This window comes from Bombus fervidus, chromosome 13 (assembly GCF_041682495.2).
Source record: "Bombus fervidus isolate BK054 chromosome 13, iyBomFerv1, whole genome shotgun sequence".
Taxonomy (NCBI): Eukaryota; Metazoa; Arthropoda; class Insecta; order Hymenoptera; family Apidae; genus Bombus; species Bombus fervidus.
The window spans coordinates 3,918,060-3,937,659 of record NC_091529.1 but is presented as its reverse complement, the minus strand read 5'-3'; the positions used below and the strand labels follow the sequence as shown (position 1 = coordinate 3,937,659).

Here is a 19,600-nt window from a genome sequence, read left to right as displayed (position 1 = left end):
TGTCGGTAGTTCTAGTGTTAAACGCGTTCAAATTCTATTTTCTTGAAAAGTAAGCGGAAAAACTAATTGGCAAATTTTATATTACACTTTTTATTTATTTTCTCGGACGAGAGAATTTTATTTTGTGTTTCCTGCTAGTTTTTTTCCATAAGGAATTACCTCCGTATCATGCAATTACAGTATTGTTTTGACGAACGAAATAGATTAAAAGATTTTCTTATGAAAATGCTTATTTACATTTATTACAATTAATGAAATGATAAGAATCTTCTAAAAAAAAAAACATCGCTAATATAGCGATCACGATTCGCTATATCCGAGGTCATCGTCAATACAATCTTGCACAAAATCATTCAAAATACCAATATTGTCTAAGAAAGATAATATATACAGACTCCAGAGTGCGCGGTTTATTCTATTACTATTATTTCTTCCGTTTTAATTTCTTTAATTCACTCTGTTGCACTGAAGCTTCGCCAAAGATTTCTTTCACCTTGCGTTTACGTTCTTCATCGCTCTTAATCTGTTGTTTTATTTGTAGCTTCGTTAAGAAAGCTCTGTCTCTTCGTATTTCACGCATAGCACCTTTCATTTCTTTTTTATACTTGTGCAACAATTTTTCTCTTTCAGCTTTCTCCTTGGACATAGTCTTATGTTTCTTACCATCATATCTGTAAAGAATATATGAAACTTAATAACATTTTTAAATTTATAAAACGGCGTGATTTGAAATTACAAATTAAATTTTTACATACACTGCTTCAATTCGCGGCTCGTATAATCTTAATGGTTTTGGTTTCTTCTTTTCAACCACAATGTATTCTAACTTTTTATTCTTTAGTTTTTCTAAATCTTCTCGTAATTGTATAATATGTTTCTTTACGTTTGGTGGATATTTGTCAAAAGAATTCGATTTAAGTAATTTTAAAATTGGTTCAAATATCGAATACACAGCTTCCAGTTCTTCTAAATGGTTTTTAAATTCACGCAATAAATTTAAAGCTATTAATAAGGCTCTTATTCTGAAATCATCATCTATGGGGCCATCAATCAGATCGGACGCTTTCATATAAATACTGTTTGGATTAATATCATACTTTGCATGATCTTCATCAAGTATTAATAAATTTCTCGAGTCCCCGATTGTTTTAAAGGGGGGTATTATTTTTATTCCTTCTATTAAATGTGTAGGCGTGGATACGTAAACTATTCCACGTAAGAAATTTATCACAGATGGAGCAAATCGCTTACTCAATACTGTATACTGTGAATGTGAATGGAATATTATTAATATAAGGTATTGCATATCCACATAATATGTTCGATTATAAAAATGTAATAGTAGTAGTAACAATTACCTCTAATATAAGAGTACATATAAAAAGACCCTTTGAAATATCTATTTTATTTTTAATACGACATCTAAATAGTATTTCAGACATAAATATTTCACAGGGAGTAATTACAGGATGTCTGAAATCGGACGTTGGAAATATCAAAGAAACCAATTTAAAGAAAATAAGCTGAAAAAAAAGATATTTATTAGAAGATTATAATTAATATTGTTGAAAATATATTTTTAATATAGTTATATGTTAAACATACTGTATCTATGCCAGGGTATCTCTTCTTATTTTTCTCAAAGTCGTTGTGCTTTTCTTTGATTATTCCTTGTATAACAGATTTGGCATTCTGTGGATTTAGATGAGCAAGATCATATAAAAAAGGAGATAATCTGAAATAAGTATGTGTAATATAATATAGATATAATACAAGTAACTAAATTTTATTAGAAAGTTATATATTACCTATCAATAATTTGGAAACCTTTAACTATACTTTCAACATCGTTTCCTATAATATGATTATTTACATGTTGTAATAAAAACAAAAATAAATTTGATATCTTTTCTTTATCTGTATTATTCAATGACCAATGGTTACACTTAATTATACGATCTACTATAGTTGACTGGTAATCAGCATTATAATTTTGCAAATATTCTTGTAACTCTTCAAAACTTTCTGGTACTTTATAAGTGTAAGGTAATTCCTCCCTTGCACTTTCCATGATCTTTTTCATTTTTAAAAGATTATCTCTAATTTCTTCTTTTCTAGTCTGACCATCCAACTTCAGAACACTAGATTTTGGTTTTTCTTTTAAATCAGTTATCATATTGCTTTTGTTTAAATCTTTTTCTTCTTCGCTAGAAGATTCTGATTCTTTCAAATCTGATAAATTATCATCTTCAGAACTTTCAGATTCTGAGATTTCATCGCTACAACTTTCAACTAACTCCCTTTTGACAGAATTTTTTTTCTCTATTTCCCTTTCTTTCTTAATTAGGTCATTCATTGTAGTAGTATTTAATTGTTTATCTCCCTGGATATTTATATTCTCTTCACTATTTGAACCTCCTTGTGCATCTTTAATTAAATTTTCTCCATCATCATCTGCTGGGATTTGGTCATTTATAGTTTCTAGCATAAAACCATCATCAAGATCATCTGCAGATTTGTGTTTAATCTCATTACTTATATTATTTACAATTCCTTTCATTCTTGCCAACCGATCTGCTTCTAAAGCTTCCAGTTTCTCCTTTTCCTCTTTTACAATCTCTTCTTCAGATCTTAATTTATCTGACGGTGTACCTTTAGCCTCAAATTTCAATTTACGTACTGCAATATCATAATCATCAGCCTTTGTCTCTGCAGTTTCTCCTTTAACAGTCTTATTAGTTGCTGAAACAATTGGAAGGAGATCCCTCCACTCAGAATCAAGTTTTTCTGTTAAATCGATAGTTTGTTCACGTATTTTCTGTTTCTCAGCTTTGCGTTTTTTTGATTCAGCTATAAGCTCATCTATAAGATCTTTCCTAGACTTTTCAGATCCTGATTTGGACAAAATACCACCACCAAAGTGAGCTTCACCAACAAACTTTTTATCCAATTTACCGGTTCTACTCTCATCATCGCTATATTCATCATCACTTTTTGGGTCATCAAATTTTTCAATTTCCTCTAAAGTCTGACCCCTATGTGTTAATACTTCATCATCATTCAAGTTATAAATATTCTTTTTTTTATGAGCTCTCATACGTTCTACTGCAAATCTAGCCAAGGCTTTATCTTCTTCGTTCAGGGATAAATTTTTTTCACCTATACGCCTGTCTAAAAATAAATTATCCTTATTTTTTAATTTGTACTCTTGAAGGAGCGTCTGTTTTCGCTTCTTAATTGCTTTTGCACGAGATACACCAGGGAGACCTTCATCTGTCTTGCTCTTTCTACCCAATACATTTTGTTTGTTCCTATTCACATGCACTTCAAATGGGTTCAAAGATTTCTTCTTTTGTTGATTACGTATTTGTTGAGAAACTTCCGATAATAATTTCTTCTTTGCTTTAACCATTTTTATTTCTTGCTTTTAACAATGTATTTTCAAAATATTTTAATTTAATTTTAAGAAATTTTAATTTATATGATGATTATCATTTTGTAATAATTTATATTATTTCGAAATATATTTATGGATCATAATTAATATCGTTTTTTAAATAAAGAGTATTTCTTTAAATATTATAATCATATACATTTATAAATATAAAGTACAATTTTGAATTCATAACCTATCTTATTCAAAAAAAGATATATTAAATTATTCAGTGATTATAAAGTTTTAAAATCAGAATACAACGTGTTCGTGCTATTGCAAATTAAAATAATGCGTCATTATTCAATAACAATGTTGTAAAAGATTTTGTTCGATAAGTTTCTCTTTAGAATTAAACGTATTACTATTATTCACGTGTATACATATACTGTAGTTTGGAACTAGCAGGAAACGGAAATCAAGACATCATTCTCATGGAATTGTCAAGGTTTTTCAAGTCATAGAAACAAATATAAAATTTTATTAATCACATTACGTTTCAAATCAATGTAAAAGTAATATCATAATGATACAGTGAAGAAGAAAATAGGTAAAAATGCCAATAATTCGGCAAAAATATTTAATATATTTATATATACTTATTTGCATTTATTTTGTAAGTAGTAGGCGAATATTTTAAATAGATATTGAATAAAGATATATTAAATGTTATATGCATTTAACGATTATACCATACTTTATTTGTAAATTTCATATTTAAGCAATAATTTCCCGTAACTTATCTTCTATTATATAACTTATATTTTTATTTTATATTATTTTGAATTTTCGAAAAGCAGCAACTAATAGAATTTATTAATCATAACGTTATCATTGATAACGTTGAAATCATTTGATTTTTCAGTTAACGGAAGTATCTTAATGTAAATATATTTGTGTGTTACTAAATAGTGTATTTCACTAATCTGTTTTGGTTAGTCTTAACGTAACCTAAACATAGTATTTGATGGAAGCGTAACAAGTGATTTAAATAAATTTCATTTGAAAAATATAAGTTTAAGTTTAAGTGACGTAACTCAGACACATTTATAATGATGTTACAAAGATACAGAAATGCAATATGCATTTTTGGGAAGTATATGCAGGTAATTTCAAACTTTATTAATGATATAATTTTATCAATTTAAAATGTCAGTTTTTTATAATGATTGTTTAACTGTAAAACATATTTTACTGGTTTTTAGAATAATCTACCAGTAATGTTAGGTCCTATTAATTATCCAGTTCCTAACGACAGTTCTCAACAAGTCAGAAATATAAAGAAACATTATAATCAGAAGTTTCGCAAAGAAAGGGGAAGGAAATTCATTAAAATAAAATTACCTACATTTGATGATAATGATGATGATGAAAATAACAGCAGGATAAGAACAAAGTTGAAAGAAGCTGGAATTCTACCACAAAGAAATTGGACCGAAGGACCAGTTCTTATTAGCTGTACACCTACAATATTTGAAAGTTATGTTGCTCCAGAAGGTGATGGAAAATTTTCTCCCATTAGCACTACGGTACATAATACATTTATTTATAGCATAATATAATTAATAAAGATTGAATTAGAAATAGAAATAGAAGATTGAATTAACAATATATTCAAAATACTTTTATATGTAATGTTTAGGGTGCGAAACAAAAGTTTGAATTTATAGAAAAAAAGAGTAAATCTTTTGTGGCCCTTAGAAAGATTAAGACATATGAGGACAACTATTCATCTGATACATTTAGAGAAAACCTATTAAATGTTTATAAAAAAGCACACGAAGCTTTATGTCGGTAAGAAATGTTCATTGAAATTTATTTGGAATACATTACTTCAAAACTGATCACACATCATGTATTTATGCTAGTAACAATTTAGATTAAGTTATAAATTTATTGTATTTACAGTAAAGATCAAGATGAAATACTACAATATGTTACAGAAAGTGCATATCCTGTATGTCTCAATATATTTAAATTTCATGTTGTTTTTTTTCATACAATGGTATGAATATACTGATAGATATCATTTCATTTTAGTTACTGATGCATAATGTAGAGAACAAAACAATTGTTTGGAAATTTTTGGAATCTCTGGAGCCAGCACGTATCGTACATGCTAGAGTAACAAGTCTGGTTACAAAGAGCAATTTATTTGCACAAGTCACTATTCGTTTTCATACTCAACAGGTTTAACAGCAGATCTTAATATTGTATATATCTATGGGATATTTATAATATTTAAATTATTACATGAAAAATTAATCTTTTAGCTTCTCTGCATTTATGATCGATTTGGACGAGTGTTATTAGGTAGTGAGACAGTGAGGAAAGATGTTTTGGATTATATAGTATTTGAGAAACATATATCCAATGTATATGGTACTTGGCGAGTACACGGAAAAATTATACCAAATTGGCTAAAACCGAAAGAAATATCGACATCTACTTACATCTTGCCAAAGGAAAAAGAACAACCCTCATCATCTGATAGCGCTGTTGAATCAGTTGCTCAAGTAGTACCACCAGAAACTTTAGATAAACAGCATACTGATGTAAAACCATAATAATTATATTTCATGTACAAATTCCAGTTATTAATTGGTGAATAAAATACTTTTAAAATAAAATATTGTTTGATGCAAATATGAAGATTACAAACTTTTCAATAATATATCTCTAGATTTTTATTAATTTTTACATTTTTTTACAATAATTTTCACAATTTTCTTAGGATATTTTCTTAATTTTGCAGTAAAATATTATATTTTCAAACAAAAATATTACGAATGATATTAGAAGCCCACCGATGAATATCATTAATGTTAAATACACTTGTTCTAAGATAATTGGTTCTGTCACATTTAGTGACTCTTTTTCAACGTTCTTTGACTCTATCCAACGATGTTTCAATAGTTTGATAAAGCCAACTTCATATAATTTCAACATTCTATATAGTAAAAATAATCAAATTATTCTATTTCTTTGTGAACCAAATAAGCTTATACAGTATTACGAAGAACATACATATGTAAATATTAACGTAAAGTTAAAATATTTACCCGATATCAATAGACCTTCTATGTGTAAAAGTCTTCGAAATTCCGGGAATTATCCATGAATAAAATAAAGGAATTCCTACGGGATTCAATCGACAGAAGTACATTCCTCTAGCTTTTTTTAAATCTTCACTTTCGAATATTGTGTATGGATTATTGGATGTACATATTTTTGTATACATCTCCTCAATTGTATCCATAACAATATATCGTTTCATGTTAACAACGTTTTTGTATGCAGGCGATGTTTCTCGCTAAACTCAAGTAATAAAATAATTATATTTAAATAAAACAGCTAAGAATAATCTACATCTTTACATTACATTTTATATTGTAATTACAATTTCTATTATAGAAACTCGATTCATGAGTTGTTTGTGGTATTTTTATGATATATGTTTCTCAAAATTTGCATAAAATTATATCTAAATAAGATACCTGATACCTGAAGATATTTAATATATACTCACTTATTTTCATATTTTCCTAAATTTCTGATGATTTATAATGGTTGGAATTGAGAGACTTATAACAAAAACGGCCCTTGTCACATTTTTCAACTTCTCAAATAATTGAACATCCTGTATAATGGTCAGAGACTTATGAATGACTTACACCTTGATTTATTCAATAAAAATTAAACAATTTTACACAAATAATCCTTGTCATAGTTGCATAACTCAATGTCTTAAATAGAGTCCTACTGTGATCTAATTACAGATAACTTACAGTAATTACATAATACGATAAATATTTGGTTTAAAAGAACTGAAACGTATTGGTCAGAAATTCGTACTCTTTCGTTTTCCTAGAAGAAAACAAACACGGGCAAGGATCGTTTTTGTTATGAGCTCTTGATTCCGGAAAAATTATGTTTTCGTACCTCGATAATAATATTTGGTATAGAACCATTTAAAGTTAAAATTTTGTACGAAGTATTATTCAAAAGGGATTCTAGATCGTTGAAAGGAGGTGTGAAGGTAGTTTGCGTCATATAGCCTATTAAAAGGGCACTGAAAGCGGTTCTGATCAAACAAGAAAATAAACCCAACCATAATTCCACTATCCTTGAGCTTCTGGTGGAAGAAGATGGAAAGAAGCCTGTAAAAAATTAGAGCTTTCATTCGTAATAAATTAATTGCTTAGTGAAAAGCTGTAGTAATAAATGCAAAAAAGATTTAAGATGGTAAAAAAGTGAGAACAATATTTCTTAAAGAAAGGCGTTAAAGCTTGTGTATTGATGAATTGTTTTCTATTCAATTTTTACACAGGCAGAACTGTACACAAGTGTACATTGATCTAGCTTTTAAAATAAGACTTCAATTTTGAAAGAGATAATTTTACTTTTCTTTAATTTTTCTGTTTTGACTTTCTTTCGGTTTGGTATTGTGATAATGTAAATTATTATTAATTATAGCTGTTAATACTTATTACTATGTTAATAACGCATATTGTACAGTATAGATAATAATAACAATTGTGCCTTGTGTAAATAAAAGTTTGTAATTATAAAAAGATTTTCGCGAAGAAGAATTTTAAGCAGATTAAGTTTGTATTTGATGTACCATAACTTACGCTAATGTATTTTTTCTTACTTTGTCCGCAGATCATGCCAAAGTTATAGAAGAAATGATCGTTCAAGTCAGTCTGCAACTTCTTAAGCATGATTTTCGTCTCGACCTTGTGAGAAAGATAGCTGCACATGCTTAATAAAAAGTATGTTATCAGAATTGCGTACCAAACTCTTTTGGAGAATAATTTCACCATCCAAGTAGGTACGTGTCTTACTTCTCGTTCGATATATAGCCGATATCTGTAAGTAAATTATGATACTGTACATATTTGAAGACTATACGAAAAAAGCATGATATTTATTGATTATTTGGTTTTGAGTTTTAATATCATTTGATGGTTAAAAGAATATTTCTACCTATTAATGGCTAACATTACGTTAATGTATCATTTCGTTATTCTTTTTTATACTATTTTCTTTATACCCTTTTTATGTCTATTGCTTTTATTTAATGGGTGAATGTAACTTACGATTGGTTGAAAAAATAAACGTATAGAAAAAAGAAAGACATATTACGATTATATATATTATGTTTAAAAATAAATGAAAAATCCAAGAAACTTCGTATAAGACCGGAATAGCTGATATTGTGACAATCAATATCCTAAAAACATTGAAAAAATATATAGGTAGCGAGAGCATATGCATAATCGCTGAATTAATTTTAAAACTACTTTCCTATAAAAGACAAACAGCGTGGCGTATTATTATCTTTTTAATAAGATGATACTTTATGATTCTTCGATGCTTATTCAAAATAGTAAAATGAATTTATTTGCAATGGATTGCTAATGGATAAAAAAGACTGAGAGTAAAGTTTGTGTCTATACAATTTGTTTTTATAATTCATGTTTATAATATCCATAATTAACATCAACATAATTCTTTTTACTATAAAATACTCTTACTCGGCTTTCCATAAAGGCATCGTCATCTGGGTAATAGTCAATTTCTTGGAATGAGCTTCCATCCTCGGTATTACATCTGTTGTATTATCTGCAATATACTTCATTAAACCAGTTCTAAATATGCCATCAAAATCTGACGCTCCTGTATTCTTCTCGTTCCTCAGAATCGGTTTTATTCTAAAAAGTTTGAATTTCCTGAAAATCTGTGTCTTTGTTGGTTTAATATCTAATGTCAGATTCATTAAATAAGAGAAATAGAGAGAATTTAGCATTACGTGAAATTTAAATATTCGGACAAAATATTCCAGATCTCGCCTATAATTCCGCTGACTCGTGTTCCATTACCTATGCTATTGATAAGGTTGCTTTCCTAAAGAGACATCATAAAATATGGTATAAATGATAGTAATTCAAATAATGCCCGACTCTATGGTTGAACAAGTTCAACATTTTATGGGTTCTTTAAATAGAAGCGCAAACATTAAAAAAAAACTTATGTAATAAAATTAATATAATAAAATATATATTACATAATATTATGTTAATATATAATATAAAAATATAAATATGTAAGACAATTTTATTTTGACTATTTTGGTATAAATTTGGTATAAATTATGCTTCGACAGGTATAATAGAATTGAATTAAAATAAAACTTATGATGATCCTGTTATCGTATAATTCTGTATAATTTGTTAAGTAAATTCAGTAAAATGACAATGCCTTTCTGATCTCTATTTTTTTTTTTCTTTTTTGTAATCTTCCAGCAGAAATTTATATAAAATGAGTCAGAAAGAAAAAAGCAGCTTCAACTTTACAATTATCAGCTTTATAATACTTTATAATACTCCTTCAGAAAACGGAAAACATTATCATTACCTCGTAATAAGAGAACCTAACGATTCTTCCTTGGAAATCGTATGTTTCCTCTCCTCGACTTTGGCTCAGCAGTTCGTTGTTTACAGCTGCGAAAGCTGGGATACTGAAAATCGGTACAAAATCCTGTAGTTTCTTGTCCCATATCACACCGTTCACTGATCGAACAGGTCTAAGTAATTCGTGAATCATCACGAGTAGTAGTATCTTTCTCATGAAGAAAATGTTTCTTAGACTGTTTTGCTCGAAGAACGACAATGGTAACGTTTGCTCTTGCTTTAACGACGTTTGTTTCAACCACAATCGTTAGCAGGAGGTTTCATTATACATATTGATGTTGCTCGATATTTTCGTTTTAATGCGATATGATTATCTTCTAATCGATCAAATCATTTATTTTCTGCTCTTTTATTTGGTGGCTAGTCGTAAGGTCGATTTTAATCGATGTAATCATTTTAAAAAGTTCTGTCTGTCGTCTTTTGTTCTATCTATTCTGCTTTTCGAGTGTAGTCTAATTCATTTAGACTACAGGATGTAGAAGAAATTATTTAGAATATTATTTCGAGATATTTGAGATTTATCGTTAGATAGTTGAAACTATCTTTCATTTATATAGCTGGCTATATAATCAAGTTAAGAATTAATCATCGTATAAATTTCATTTTTAATATTAGAATAGAGTAAGAAATAAAAAATAACAGAGCTTTAGGAAAATAATTTGGAATCTTTTTTTCAGAAAAGTTGAACTTGTCCATGACATTACACACATTGAAAGATATTATGTTGTAGTTGTGTTGTAACACGTGAAGTAATTATATATGCAATATTTTATTGAAAATTTTAAGTGGATATAAATGAAATAGATATAGGAGATTGTTCATATCTATTGAATACAGAAGAAATATGAAAAAAACTTATAGTTTAAATGCAAAATTTAAATTTTACGTAAATAAATTCTTCGCTTTCTGTAAATTAGCTATCTATAGATATTGTTCAATTCAATTGAATTTAGAATAAGGAAAAGTAAAAGAAACTTTCGATTAAATGTTAAAATTGAATTTGTTCATGACATTACACACATTGAAAGATATTATGTTGTAGTTGTGTTGTAACACGTGAAGTAATTATATATGCAATATTTTATTGAAAATTTTAAGTGGATATAAATGAAATAGATATAGGAGCTTGTTCATATTTATTGAATACAGAAGAAATATGAACAAACTTATAGTTTAAATGCAAAATTTAAATTTTACTTTATAAACAAATTGTTTTACTAAATTCATTATCAAATTTTAAAATATTCTACTCAATATTACAGAAATTATTCTTTTACTTTTCTAGTCATTCGATAGTTCATCTTCCTTTTTCCATGCAAGTTTTCCCATTTACTACACATGATTTCAAAGTTCTACAACAAATTTAAATAATCTTTCCAATAATCCACATAATTACGCGTTATTATCTACACTGTTAAGATTGAACATAACGATTAAAATTAATCGCGTGTCACATATCAAGCTGCCATTTCAATAAAATAGTTCCAGCTAATATTACTAACGAAACGTCACGGTAAATTGCTCTAACATTTGCTTCGGTAAATGTTATCGCGTCCCACGATCTCGCGTTTCTGCAACACAGTCGATGCTAAACGCTATGATTTCATACTGATAAATCGTTGTAACATGAAAACATACCTACGATTTAGGTCAGTGATAGAAATGCATTTAGTAATGTAGATCGACTTTATAATACGAAATTTTATTCATCGCCAGGTTAATGGAAAAGAAATCGTATAAAATGGGACTTCTTTTCTATTACTGAGATTTTCACTTGGAGTTTCTGCAATTTAGAATGAAACACTACGTATAGACGTCGAGAGACGTAATTTGAAAATTATAAATACGCCAAGTTGATGGGTAACATTTAGGAATTAAATGTGCACGTGTTAATCCAGTGTGGCCAATATTAAGACTGTTCAATATTAGGTAAATATTCACAAAATTTCATCTTATTCTCGAAAAAAGTCTACACAAAAGTATGCAATTTCCCCAACACTATTTACATTTAATAAAGTACGAAGGACCGAGACTTTTTTCTCAAGTAATCCAAACTTAACCGAAACTCATTTCTGATGGTAAAATGTGGTGGCTTTTTGTGAATATTTACTCAATACCGTTTGTTATTTATTTTAAGTAGGAAAAAAGAAACGAGGGTGAAAAATATTGTATTACCATATTTCATTTATTACCATTTATCATAGTTATAACAGTAATTACGTAAGCTCCTTTCTACAAAAGAATATTAAATTTTCTAATGAAAGTATTATGAGGGAAAGAACAATACCAATAAAAAGCATCTCAAAAAGTAGATAAACTTGATTTATGTCGATCTTTTTGAAAGGAGTCTTTTCTATATTATTTATGTCATGGGTCCAGCGATTTTTTAAGATATCTATTAGGCCAACTTCGTGTAATTTTATTATTCTGAAAAGCATAATTCGATTAAGAAAAGTAAGAAAAACATCACGAAAATGTGTCCCGCGATATTTATCACTTATATACGCATATTCCAACATTTATCATCAAACTTTTTGAATTTTGAAATCGGAAACTATTATCATGATTATAATAGTGGAATTTGAAATGAATTTGTATAGAAATTACACGACATTTATTGGAAACGTACACTTTGTAAAAGACTAGTATAGAAAATTAGTATTAGCAATGTAATGCAATTTAAAGATTTTGCAGTCTTGTTAAATATTCGGGATTATTAATATAGTGAATAATCGACTGTTCATAAACTTTGGTGATTTTTGCCAAGCGTTTGTTTTCCATAAATATCTTGTAATTTCTACATATGTACAGTTTTAAATTCGTCTGATGTTTTATCAATACAGTCACCACGTTGTCGTGTCTTATTACAGTGTTACAGTTAATAAATTTCTAGCTTTGTTCGATTACTTTCGTGAGCCACTGTATAATATATTTTCATTTTCTAAATTTCGATATTCAAAATTAAATAATTTTTTAGAGGTAATTATGTAATTTGTCATAAGTATATTTACGACGTGTCGATGGAACGTTTGTACGGAAAACGTTTTGATACACCAAATCCAACCCAAGTTTGAAAATAATTTTTTCCCACTGGTACGACTGGACAGAAATTTTTGCTTATTGAAGATGATTTGTATTCGTTCTCTAAAATGGCGATTAATTTTTTGCCAAAACAAATTTCCTCGTACATGAAACTTAAATTTTTCTCAAAGAAGATACGTTCCGATAATTTGAGACTGTTGTACATTGGTGAATGAATGGCATTCTGAAAGTACATTGTCGAGTTAATATTAAATAACTGTATAAGGGATGAACTGTTGAAATTCATATTTTTGAAAACCACCTCTCTTTTCCTTTTTATTTCTTATTTAAAATACTTTTGAAAAACAGGGAAAAAATGTTTTAACAAACAGCATAACGAAATAAAAAAAACAAAAAAAAAAAAATTGGATTTATACAGAGCACTGTAGGAATTTGAAGTTTGCCTTAATACCTTTACTAATTCGTAGATTGTAGATCCTTCGAAAATTAGAACGTTGTATTTCGATTGATTTAGCAGCGTGTCAAAATTGACAAACGGTGGTATCATAGTCCGATTTGTCATTCGATAAATGAGATTAGAGCTGAAAACCAGCAGCATCAACCAAGCGAATAAAAATTTCGATGTGGATAATATCTTGCTCTTATCACAAAAACCTCGCGGAAGATATCCTGAAAATATTAAACACAACGAAATTCTTCTAAAAAAAAATCTTGTGTTTTTAGCTATTTCATAGAACAATTAATCTACAATATTGCAAAACAAATTTAGAATAATTCTACTTTTGTAATTGAACTGCAGTAAATTTTATTCATTTAGAAATAGCGCGATAAATAGTTAGGATGGTAGATAAAATAATAGAATTTATAGAAATTAATAAACTTTTGGAATTGTCAAATTAAGAGAATAATAATAGAATAAGAAATAATGAAACCTTGACAGCACATTATGGAATATGTGTAAAAGATATGGTCGGCGAAATTGAAGTATTCACTCCTTGACTTTGATTGTTTACTTCTTTTGCGATTTTTGCATGATCCATATTGAAAAATGTAACCAGCGAGAGCAAATATTAGGATTAGAAAGATGTAAGTGCACAGAGTTTCGGGTGTAAACATGCTCAACAACCACCTGTTGTCGTATTCGTAGGTTGGTTTAATATGCAACCGGTACCTGTTTAACGTGTGCCAGTCAAATATTTTAATTTTATCATAATAAATTATTTAACAAATGCTATCAAACTAACGTGACTAACGTAAATGATAAATATGATAAATTTAATCTTGAATTGGTATCACTGCATCATAGATGACCACATATCTGTATAGCATTACAATTTTAAGTATGCATTAATAATGTAAAAAATTGTAATTGATCTTTATTTCTTTTTTTAAAGTCAAATAATTTAAAGAAATATTTATTCAGAGATTAATAGAAGTTTTTTAAAGTCAAATAATTTAAAGAAATATCTATTCAGAAATTAATAGAATCGTTTAATGTAATTGTTGAAAATGACAACGTGAGTTTCTCGTTCGCCATCCATATGCAGATGCGCTAGTTACAATAAATAGTAACTAGAAGATAGTTCCAAGTATAATCGATAGGTTTAAGATATTCTTTTGTTTTTGTCCCTAGTCCATGTAATAAAGTGCAATAAAGGCTTTTCGACTCAGAACGATGTGATAGATTTATCCAAAGAATAAAATAATAGCTATTATGATTCTACCTCTAAATACAGAAATAATAACAGTAATTTTTAATAATAAAAATAATTTTCAACTAAAAATTTATTTAAAAAGAGATTTCCTACTTGGTATTAATAACGGGTACTGTATAGTCGAATAGATTCATGCGGAAAACATAATATCCTGTTCGCAAAATCACTTGCGTTTCATTTCGCTCGAGCAACCCCATCACACCGCTGTAGCTTCCGTTTTCCAAGCGTTCTCCGAAGTGATGTTCCTCGTATTTCACTGGTATCAACCTAATTCAACAACTCGATGCTTTTTACCTTAAATGCTCGTTTTAAAAATTTATATTATCAATTTAAAAACCAAATCATCCAACACTCGTACAAAGCACTGTACTTAGGATATACTTGACACAAGATAATATAGATAATCATCAAATATACAAGAGTAATTAATTTTTCTAGCAATATTATACTAACTTTTTATAGTTTGTCTTTCGATAATTAAAATGTATAAAAATTTTCTATTAATTCTTATTTGTGGGAATGTGTAGAATGGAATATTCAATTTTGCATTTTGTTAATAGAGAATCGGATGTTTTAACTGAACCTTAGATTACAAGAAAATAAGACATTTTGTTAATTTAGCTTAGTAAAAAGATTTCTCAGAAGTATTGAAATATTTCCTTGACCATAGGATAAGGTAAAATAGAACGCTCGTTTAAAGACATGATAAAAGATATAAAATTTGTATTTTTGTAAAAATTGCAAATGTAAGTTTTATATGTATAATTAAATATGACGTAATATTACAAACAACATTTAGTGCAGATAAATACTTCTAAATTAGTATAGGCATTATAATAGATGTTCCGTTTTACTCTATATTAGTGAGTTCTATTTTGTCCTGCATGAAATAATTTAAGAAACATTTAATATTTATACTTTTGTGTGAAATAAAAATATTGAAAAAATATCAGAAAACCTGAACATGCTTAAATAAAAACCCGATGACACTAATAATCTTTCTTGTTATTATTATACAAATATTCATATTAGCAAGACATTTGATCAATTTTGTGACTTACTAAATATTCTGACTAAAACAATGAATAGTTGAATTTTTAATTTAAACACGATCTCAGGTTACTTTTTCTATGTCTACCAGTTTTTAGAAATTGTTAACAAAACTTCTGAAATCTTCCTTCTTAACGTAAAATATAATTTATACGTGATATGAAAAACGTACGTGAAGTTGAGATGATATGCAAGCAGGTTCCATATATCGCCATAGAATCCAGTCACCTTCGTGCCGTTCTCATAAAACATAACTAAACTCTGTTCCTAAAGCATAACGATGAAGTATTCTTTAAGTCTCGCGGAACAACGCCTCGAATTTACGGGCAATTCATATGCTTATAAGGGATCTGTTTAAAACCTCGTAGTAAGAAGCTCTCAGAACTTTTCCACTGATATCTTTCATATGTAAATCTTGCCTCGTGGAAATCTTTTGTCTTCGGAAATCGCGGAATCTTGAATCATTGTATAGTTGAACGAAATCTTGTTGGTTCTTGTCCCAAATTATACTTTCCTCCATTTGACATTTTACATCGTAATAATGAAGAATTATTATGAACAGGGTTACAAGCATCTTTGATGTGTTTGTTGTTGCGACGCACATCGTGAATATTTGTTAACTCGTTGGTTTCCGGTATGTACTGCGATTATCCATCATCGAAATGTTACTGTTATAACGTAGAAAGCACCTTTTACATTATGATCTTTTTACTAAGATAACGTATGGAGAAGATACGCGTTAAAAAATAATGCTTTTACGAATATTGATTGATTTTGATCTTTATCTCTGAAATTTGCAATAATGATCGTAATTCAGGTCAAGTCACCTGCAATTGTGCCACTGTAATTTCTTTTTGAATTCTTTTAAATGTGTGGTCTTTTTTTAGATACAATAAAATACTTTGAAATTACTAATTTATCGATCTATGCTATAAAGTAATGGAAAATAATGTGAAAAATCATTATTTGCTACTTATTTTATTTAGAAATAGGATTTTCTGTAAAGTATTTGCGAATTGTGTAATTATTTTTGACAATTAAGTACGTTAATAATGTTCATTTTAGTAAATAATATAAGACATTTATGGCCGACTATTCTCCTTTTTCACGCAAAAGATTTATTTCAAGTTAAGAGAAAAGAATTGAAATTTTTTAGGAAGAGGAAGTCAATAAATACGATACGTACATATTTTAACATTTATTCAGGGAACATGTTGCTGCGGATTGAAAATAGATCGGGATCGAGGTGTGACAAGAGGGAAAAATGAAGTGATATCGCTTTCATACAAAAAACATGGATCGTATATATGTATATCGTACTTGATCGTGTGTATGTGTATATATATAGATATATATACATATATAAAGATCAAAGATTAAATATATAAAGATCTTACATTTATGATCCTTCTTCAAAACGATTGATATAAATTAACTTAAATCTAACGGATAACGAGCCCTCGATGCGGACGTCAGGATTACCATACAATTAATAATAATAATTAATAATAATACAAAGACCGATTCGTAGGCTCGCCATCTCCGAAAAAGAGTTCCGTTTTAACATAATACATTATTAAATCGTTACTCTAATCATCTCGTTTAAATCGATTTTAAACAGTTGACAGCTTCATCTCGGCTGACGAAACATCCCCCTTTGACTCTCCTCTCCTAATAGAAAATTATAAAAAGTATAATACAATCTTGTTTAAACACTCTCACTCTAGACTTCCATAACCTACAATTCGCTTGCTTACGATTCTAACTGTATAATTCACGCTATATCGCAACGAGCCAGGCGTTAATTCGTTTTATTATTATTCGAGTTTCACTAGAGACTAGTTTCGAACCGTTTGTAACAGTTTGTAACGCCTGCTCAATATAATCGTAGGTTCTACGCTCTATACATGAATAATATGATCCTGTATAATTTACATGTTAATAATGTCGACAACTTTTCAATAATTTCTCGGAAATTTCTGAGCTTTTGTAAGTTCTTGCTATCAGTGCAATCATCAACATATTTGTCTCGAGTATCGTTTAACTGAATAGACTCTATAAAGAATATTAAATTCTGGCAGTAGTTAAGAGCACACGATCTTGATTGGTTTCTTACGTGAAACGATTTAGAATACAAGATTTTATGAAACGATGAAAAGAGTATGAAAAACATTTTGCTCTATATAATAAAGATGCGCGATTGGTTGGTTGAGCATAATAATTGTTCACGTTCAGATATGATTAGAATTGCTTCTCGTTCTTAAACGAATCACCACCGATAGTTCACGAATTTTCACAGATAAAGTTACTTTTTTAAAAATCTATTAAACGCACAATAAGATTGTGCTTTTCGCGTAATCGACTTACTGCTACAACGTACAGCCAATAATTGATTATTGTGCCATTTCTGGAGATAGGTTTTCAGAATCGTATTAGATGGTGAATACCATCTGGCAGACACGCGATATTATATTTATATTACAATCTAGTAACAATAGATCAGTCGAGAAATTCACGGTTTCGCGTATGCAAAAATATAAATAAAACTAATAGTATAAAAAGTCTCACAGAACTTGCTTAACTTACAAAATTTTGTCGCATGAATAGTATCACTAACATTGTGACTATAATATAACGGAATATTAGATTCTCGTACACTTATACAAAATTAATGGCATAAGATGTTATTAGTAAATATGTTTGATTACGTATTAACGTGATTTTCAATACGTTGAAAATGTTATAAAACTAAAGATGTAACTACGAAATAATACAAGGGAAACGCGACAATATTAAACGGTACAGCCTATATATCCTATACTGCATATATTCATATTTATACGTATGTATATTCCGTTACGTTGTATGTATGTATAAAAAATTCGTTAAGGTTGTACACCATGTTTTTTTACGTGTTTATCGACAGTATAAAATATGTATATTCCAATTGAAGAAATAAATACGGAAACGTGGCAGTGATTAGGTATTGAAGAGAGAGTTACCTATCCTGTTTAACGAACGTTATCCGAAGCTTCGAAAATCGAATCGTACTTGCGGAACGAACGGTATAGATATATACCTTGTGTAACGAATACCATGAATACATACAAAAATTGTTCAAGTGAACAATCTTCGTTCGTGTTCACTTCGATACCCTGGTCTCAGTAGTGACCTTACTGGGATCTGGTAACCTGACAACTAGTTGCGCTCCATTTTGCATTGGTCTGGTTCCATTAAGAGTGTTTATCTTGTTCATCGGCTGAGGTGCTGGAGGCAATACCTTCTTCGCTCCGCTTAATTTTGGCGAACAACACTGTTTATCATCGAAATCGTTCAAATTGATATTTGTCGTCTGATTCGGATAAATGGGAGCCTTCATGGGCGTGCCGTGTTCATTGAAGCAATTTGACCTCTGTTCCACGGAATTCGCGTTCTGAAAGCTCGGCGGCAGCATCTTGATCCCATTGCTGTGGTCGTTCAGGTTACAGAACGGTTGCTCTGTGTTCCCTTTGAAGTTCATATCCTTTGGATCGCATTTGTATATTGGCGCTGATAGCTGCGTAGAATTTGTTTTATTCGTGCTTTTATGACTGCTTCCGGAATAGCTGGTGATAGATTCGTTACAGAAATCACTCAGGTAAGTTTGGTTTATGTACCAGTTGTGCAGGCGATGGTGAATCTCCGGGAACTGCGGTCTGCGGTTGGCCACCTCGTGCCAGCATTCTATCATTAGACTGTAGATCATCGTCGGGCAATCCTCCGGGCATGGTAACAATTGCCGTGATCGAATCATGTCTATTACTTCTTGATTATTATACCCGTAATATGGCTGTAAATTAAACGTGCAATATTTAAGTATAATTTTTTAATTCTATAGTGTTATT

The 19,600-nt window shown here is 29.2% G+C and overlaps 5 protein-coding genes across 9 annotated transcripts in view; 1 reads left to right on the top strand and 4 right to left on the bottom strand.

Annotated features, from left to right (window-relative positions):
• Window positions 1-66: 66 nt before the first annotated feature.
• LOC139993589 (nucleolar protein 14 homolog) lies at window positions 67-3,538 on the bottom strand. The gene is made up of 5 exons (XM_072015471.1): window positions 1,809-3,538; window positions 1,606-1,735; window positions 1,359-1,523; window positions 756-1,264; window positions 67-671 (listed from the first exon to the last, which is right to left on the bottom strand). The coding sequence occupies exons 1-5, from the start codon at window positions 3,410-3,412 to the stop codon at window positions 425-427; spliced, it is 2,655 nt and encodes an 884-aa protein (XP_071871572.1). The 5' UTR covers window positions 3,413-3,538; the 3' UTR covers window positions 67-424.
• Window positions 3,539-3,845: 307 nt separating this feature from the next.
• Window positions 3,846-6,063, top strand: Mrpl45 (mitochondrial ribosomal protein L45). Of its 2 annotated transcripts, none has more exons than XM_072015522.1 (7): window positions 3,846-3,983; window positions 4,299-4,539; window positions 4,639-4,962; window positions 5,076-5,227; window positions 5,342-5,390; window positions 5,474-5,623; window positions 5,707-6,063. In XM_072015522.1, the coding sequence occupies exons 2-7, from the start codon at window positions 4,486-4,488 to the stop codon at window positions 5,998-6,000; spliced, it is 1,023 nt and encodes a 340-aa protein (XP_071871623.1). In that variant the 5' UTR covers window positions 3,846-3,983; window positions 4,299-4,485; the 3' UTR covers window positions 6,001-6,063. The 2 variants fall into 2 exon arrangements, with proteins under 2 accessions (XP_071871623.1, XP_071871624.1); XM_072015523.1 differs by having other exon boundaries at window positions 3,904-3,983; window positions 4,346-4,539.
• A 61-nt stretch (window positions 6,064-6,124) lies between these two features.
• Window positions 6,125-10,152, bottom strand: LOC139993606 (probable glutamate receptor). The gene is made up of 7 exons (XM_072015513.1): window positions 9,854-10,152; window positions 9,249-9,343; window positions 8,974-9,150; window positions 8,088-8,305; window positions 7,376-7,593; window positions 6,496-6,746; window positions 6,125-6,383 (listed from the first exon to the last, which is right to left on the bottom strand). Exons 1-7 carry the CDS (start codon window positions 10,064-10,066, stop codon window positions 6,164-6,166), a joined length of 1,392 nt encoding a protein of 463 aa, XP_071871614.1. The 5' UTR covers window positions 10,067-10,152; the 3' UTR covers window positions 6,125-6,163.
• Window positions 10,153-12,075: 1,923 nt separating this feature from the next.
• LOC139993575 (glutamate receptor ionotropic, kainate glr-3-like) lies at window positions 12,076-16,381 on the bottom strand. The gene is made up of 7 exons (XM_072015428.1): window positions 16,078-16,381; window positions 15,889-15,983; window positions 14,760-14,933; window positions 13,884-14,122; window positions 13,403-13,620; window positions 12,921-13,174; window positions 12,076-12,336 (listed from the first exon to the last, which is right to left on the bottom strand). Exons 1-7 carry the CDS (start codon window positions 16,318-16,320, stop codon window positions 12,126-12,128), a joined length of 1,434 nt encoding a protein of 477 aa, XP_071871529.1. The 5' UTR covers window positions 16,321-16,381; the 3' UTR covers window positions 12,076-12,125.
• A 518-nt stretch (window positions 16,382-16,899) lies between these two features.
• Ror (tyrosine-protein kinase transmembrane receptor Ror) overlaps window positions 16,900-19,600 on the bottom strand; it is a 356,273-nt gene continuing 353,572 nt past the window's right edge. For 3 of the 4 annotated variants that reach the window (XM_072015450.1, XM_072015451.1, XM_072015454.1), the window contains one exon: window positions 16,900-19,545. In XM_072015450.1, the coding sequence (XP_071871551.1) occupies window positions 18,859-19,545 (687 nt within the window). In that variant the 3' untranslated portion in view covers window positions 16,900-18,858. The remainder of the gene's footprint in view (window positions 19,546-19,600) is intronic. The other variant, XM_072015452.1, reaches the window with a different exon arrangement.